The sequence below is a fragment of the Zingiber officinale genome, chromosome 7B (genome assembly GCF_018446385.1).
Source record: "Zingiber officinale cultivar Zhangliang chromosome 7B, Zo_v1.1, whole genome shotgun sequence".
Lineage (NCBI taxonomy): Eukaryota > Viridiplantae > Streptophyta > Magnoliopsida > Zingiberales > Zingiberaceae > Zingiber > Zingiber officinale.
In genome coordinates this window covers 48,540,100-48,545,498 of record NC_055999.1, presented here as the reverse complement: position 1 = coordinate 48,545,498, position 5,399 = coordinate 48,540,100, and the positions used below count along the sequence as shown (strand labels likewise).

The 5,399-nt window shown below is 34.9% G+C and overlaps 1 protein-coding gene across 1 annotated transcript; it reads left to right on the top strand.

Annotated features, from left to right (window-relative positions):
* The first annotated feature begins 744 nt into the window (after positions 1 to 744).
* On the top strand, positions 745 to 2,944 carry LOC122004329 (protein FAR1-RELATED SEQUENCE 7-like). Its single transcript, XM_042559236.1, has 5 exons — positions 745 to 832; positions 922 to 1,019; positions 1,589 to 1,842; positions 1,942 to 2,064; positions 2,221 to 2,944. Exons 1-5 carry the CDS (start codon positions 745 to 747, stop codon positions 2,942 to 2,944), a joined length of 1,287 nt encoding a protein of 428 aa, XP_042415170.1.
* Positions 2,945 to 5,399: the final 2,455 nt, after the last annotated feature.

Genomic DNA, 5,399 nt, shown 5'->3' with positions numbered 1-5,399 from the left:
GGGGACTGGAGCCGGCAACGGAAAACCCTCACTGCGAAATACAAGCTGTGCCCTAGTCGCTAGTCATCGTCCCCGCATCTGCGATCCGCCGGCGCCATCTTCCACTTCTTCCTTTCCTCTTGCCATCATCCGCCGGTGCCCTAGCCGCAAGCCATCGTCCCCGCATCTGGTCCAGGACTTTCCCGTAAGCTGTGTCAGTCTTCTTTTTCTTTAGCATCTGACGGATGCTCTCCATTAAAACGCAAGCTTATTTTCTATTTTACTGCCTTTGCTTGAATTCCTTCCTATTTAATTGTTTGAGTTCCAGATTTACAATTTTACTTGAATTTTGTTGATTAAACTCCTACATGATACAACACATGTACAAATTACTCTTTACAAAAACAAAATATAACTGACATTGTTTGAAACATTTTACATCTTTATATTGTGCTATTATATATTATGGATTGCCATATGATATTGGCCACAGCTGGTTGTAACAGAGATTAGCCTGCTATATATGTATCTATGTATATTCTGTGTTTGTGTGTTTGTTGCATGCACATGAAAGTAGGATTGAATGCTTTGTATTGAGCTTAGAGAGATAGGTTTCTCCCTCACTGTTATATACTTATACTCTTAAGTATAAGTATAGGTTTCTCCATATAAGAATATATGACAACAGGGACATTAGGCATAAGAAAATATGCAACTGTTTTTTTTCCCTAAATAGAATTTATTAACATGATCAAAGAAATTATCATGGAGGGTGAATCTACAAGTTGTCGTCGTTTGAATTTTGAAGGAAATGAGGATATGTGGAACTCAAACTTTGATGATATTGATGAAGGTAATAAAAATCATATTGGGAATGTATTGAGCTTCAATATATCAAATTTTCCTTTTTACCCATCTTGCTTTGTTTGTTTGCTTGTATAGGCTTGAACATTGAAATCGATTTGGATATACCACAAATGGGATTGGAATTTGAGACAGAAGAAGATGCATATCAATTTTATTTAGCATATGCTAAAAAGGTTGGATTTGGTGTAAGGAGAGGTAGAATCCACAAGGATGAATCGGGTAAATTACTTGATAGGGTCTTTTATTGTTGTGCCCAAGGTAAAAGAGGAAAAGACAAACAAGATCTTTATGTCAAAGCAAGTCGTGATGAAACAAGGTTTGGTTGTGAGGCTAAAATGAAGATTTGTAATAGAAAAAAAAGCAAGTTTACTGTGGTACAGTTTGTTAAAGAGCATAATCATTATCTCTCAAGTCCAAACAAAACGCACCTCTACAGAAGTCATAGGAATATATCTTCTTCTGCAGCGATACAGATTGAGATGGCAAGTGATGTGGGAATCCTCCAAAAGCATCTCATGATCTTATGGTGAGGTAAGTAGGTGGGAGGGAGAATTTAGGATTTATTCCTCAAGATTATAAAAACTACTTGCGATCCAAAAGAACAATAAATATGAGAGTTGGGGATACAGGGGGTGTATTGGAATATCTGCAGAAAATGTAATTCGACGATCCTAATTTTTTTTATGCTATCCAAGTTGATGAAGATGATTTGATTACTAATATTTTTTGGTCTGATGCTAAGATGAGAGATGATTATGCAAATTTTGGAGATATTGTTTGCTTTGACACAACCTACAGAAAGAACAATGAAGGTCAGCCAATTGCATTGTTTGTAGGTGTTAATCATCATAAACAATCCATACTATTTGGTGCCGCTTTATTATATGATGAAACCAGTTTGACTTTTGAGTGGTTATTTGATACATTAACTAGAGCTATGGGTGAGAAAAAGCCAACTACTATTCTTACAAATCAAGATGCAGCAATGGCAAAGACGTTAGCTTCCAGATGGCCTGAAACACATCATCGTTTGTGCATTTGGCATATTTATCAAAATGCTGCCATACATTTGAATGGAGTTTTTTCTATGTTTAGAGACTTTGCTAAAGATTTTGCCTCATGTATATATGATTTTGATGAAGAGGAAGATTTTATTTCAGCATGGAACATGATGTTAGCCAAGTATGTACTTGAAGACAATGATTGGTTGAGGCGCATGTACAACATCAAGGAAAAATAGGCTTTAGTATATGGACGACAAATGTTTTGTGTAGATATGACTACAACCCAAAGAAGTGAGAGCATGAATAGTATTGTGAAAAAATATGTCGCTTATAAACACAAGTTTTTAGACTTTTTCAATCACTTCCAAAGGCTTCTTGATGATCGTCGATATGAGGAATTAAAAGCTGATTTCAAATCAAATACAACTGTTCCCTATTTAATGTTTCCAATTGAGATTTTAAAGCATGCTAGTGAAATTTATACTCCTGAGGTATACAAGTGTTTTCAACAGGAGTGGTGCTTATCTCATGATTCTAATCTTGAAATTTGTGAGGATGTTGATACATTTGTAAAATATAAAGTTACTCCTCACAAAAAGAAAAACCATCATATAGTTACACTTGATAAGAAGTGTGAAAAAATTGAGTGTAGCTGTAGAAAATTTGAATTTGCTGGGATTTTGTGTTCTCATATTCTGAAAATATTTACGTGGAAAAATATCATGAAGATCCCAAGTGATTATGTATTGAAAAGGTGGACAAGAAAAGCAAAATTTGGATATTTTGGAGTAAATGATTCAATGGCCAACAATGCTAGTTTGGATCCAAAAGTACTTCAAAACATGCGTTACAAAGAGTTGTGTGGGTTGAATGTTCAATTGGTTACCAAGGCAGCAGAAAGGGATGACACCTACATGTTTGTTAAAGATACTATGTTGAGATTGTGTAAGATAGTGGATGATAAATTACAAGTTAATGAATCAAATGTCCAACAATTAAATGTGAGCCAAGCATCTAGGGAATTTGATTATGGTGAAGGGAACTCTACTGGAGTGAAAGGGATTAAAATGAAGAAGAAAACGGTGTCAGGTTGAAAGGTGGGTTAGAGAAGCTTTCAAGGAAAAGAAAAGCAACGAGGAAAACAAACCAAGCTTCAACAATTGTAATGGTTTCTATTCTTTAACTTCGCAAATTTTGTTTATTTGGTATTATTTGTTGTAACTAAAATCATTCTATTTTTTTATAACACAGGGTGTAGATCAAAGTATTTCCACCGTGGCCAGCGTACAATGTGACCGGATCATTCACCAAGTTGGTATTTGTTTTACTTATGTTAATCTAAGATAATTTATGTTATAACTATCTAAGAATGTATTTTATTTTTTTGTTTTAGCCTATAAATTCTGTGCCAACAATTAGTAGCTCTGTTGGTAGTTTCAATATGACTGAGACTCAATTTCCACCATTATTGGCATCACAACTTTCTCAGGTATATATACATCTTAGTTATCACAAGTTTCTTTAAGTCTGATTGAAATTTATAATATCTGTCTGAATCTTGTTGTTTCAATCTGTATGAACTTTCTGAGCAAATTTGACCTACATTGTACTTTTGCTGCTGATGCTTTGGCCTTGTATAAAGTTAAATGCTGCAATTTATTCAACATTGTATGTACCTGCATTTCTATTGATAAGCACTGTTGTATGGACCTGCAATTTATTCAATTGTTTCGGCTTCCTTTATCGGTGAGTTAGTTATGTCATAATCACTTGTATTTCTTGCTGATGTGTGCAGTTTACAGTTGTTTCGGCTTCCTTTATTGTTTCGGCTTCCTAATAGTTTATAGTTGTTTACTGTTATAGGTGCAATCCCCATTTGTGCAATTTGCTAGACCACCTCGTGCGGATTCCTCCCCTTAGACATTAACAATCTCGTATGTGTCTATGTCTATTTATATGTGCACCTGAAATACTAGTTAATTTATTGATATGATTTCCTTTCTTGACAGGTTCCAAATACTTTAGGTTCCAACTAATCTATTGTTTAGTTGCTTTGTGAACAGGGATTTTGGTTCATCAAGAAATTTGAGAAATAAATCTCTGTTTGAACTGAGAACATCCAGCGCATCTTGACAGGCAAGTATCATTTTTATCTCGTTCTGATTACCTTCACAGCTTCCCCTCTTTTGAGTTGATTTATGCCAAACTTCATTTGCACCATCTTGTTCCTTTTGACGATCAGATTGATGAGACTGAGAAGGAACAGCTTATTGGGACTTATTTTGGCTATCTTCTGGGCACGGCTGAGGTTTTAGCTCATCATCAAGACCCATCAATCGAGCAACAACACTGAGTCATTTCTTCTTAGACTTTATGTCTATTGACATCTCTTGAGCTATCAACATCTTCACTGGTGTTCCAGACATCTTGCTTGAAAAATTCTGGTCAATGTTTTTACTATTTGTCCTCTTTTTGGCAATGGAGATGTTTTTACTATTTGTTTGAACACAAGGTCAATGTTACCTGATGTTAAAGATGTTATATTAGCTTGGCCTGAAGTTCAACCCAACTGATGTTAAAGATGTTAAAGATGCACATTATTGATTCTCTATTATGTTATATAATTTGGACCATCACAGAACTAATGGACTGCTCGATATTTTGAATGAATTTTGTTATTGTGTGATTAGTTTTCATCCCTTCAGCCTCTTGCTCCAAGCCTTGTTCCTTTCGCTTTCATATTTGGTTTTATGACTAGCTGCAAATAGCAAAAAAATCTCGTTGCGGATTTTCCACAGATGGAAGAGGAATTCTGCATCACAGCCAAAGATTTGGTGAAGAAGTTGAACTCGGCTTTCAGGCAATTCATGTGAGATTTTCACTGGTTTTTGCTGCATGTTTTTGCCCCTATTGTCTTGTCTTCAGATTAGGCTACTTCCTCCTCTCTTATTTTTCACGTGCATGGTTAAGCTACCGATCATGTTTTTTAGAAGAAGAGAAGAATGGAGTATTCATTTGTCTTCTTTTAATAGTATTTTTGAGGACGTCAATTGAGTTTTCTTAACCTTTCTTAACTTCCCTTCCTTTAAAGTCTCTCTCTGGTTCAAATTAAGTCAATGAAGCTTGACTTGCAGAGACAAATGGTGGCCTTCAGAAGACTGTAATGGTAAAAAATCAATGATCATTCATAATGATAGTCAAAATTAAGATTTTACCACGATATATTCCTAGTCCTGCGAGGGACCAAAAAGCAGTACAACAAGCAGAAAAATGAACTTAAAATCTATTAAGAAGAAACAACACATTGTTTACTAAATCAAGATGAATCACAGATACAACATTCGACCATAGAAGATTACAGTGCAAATCACAACAACACAAAAATATTCATATAAATATCAGTCAACTGGTTCTTACAAACAGTTAATTTGTCATATTACAACAACAACATTACTTAACACTAATTAACAAGACAGAACTAACAAAGTAATAAGGTAAACGACCAAAAGAGTCAGATTCACTATAACTAATATCCAAACCACTGATGGT

What these genes read in the sequence shown, in the direction of transcription:
- LOC122004329 (XM_042559236.1), top strand. Translation starts at nt 745, where the DNA reads ATGGAGGGTGAATCTACAAGTTGTCGTCGTTTGAATTTTGAAGGAAAT. An exon ending in CTTTGATGATATTGATGAAG is followed by an intron (nt 833 to 921) that starts GTAATAAAAATC and finishes TTGCTTGTATAG; the next exon opens with GCTTGAACATTGAAATCGAT. An exon ending in GATGCAGCAATGGCAAAGAC is followed by an intron (nt 1,843 to 1,941) that starts GTTAGCTTCCAG and finishes TTCTATGTTTAG; the next exon opens with AGACTTTGCTAAAGATTTTG.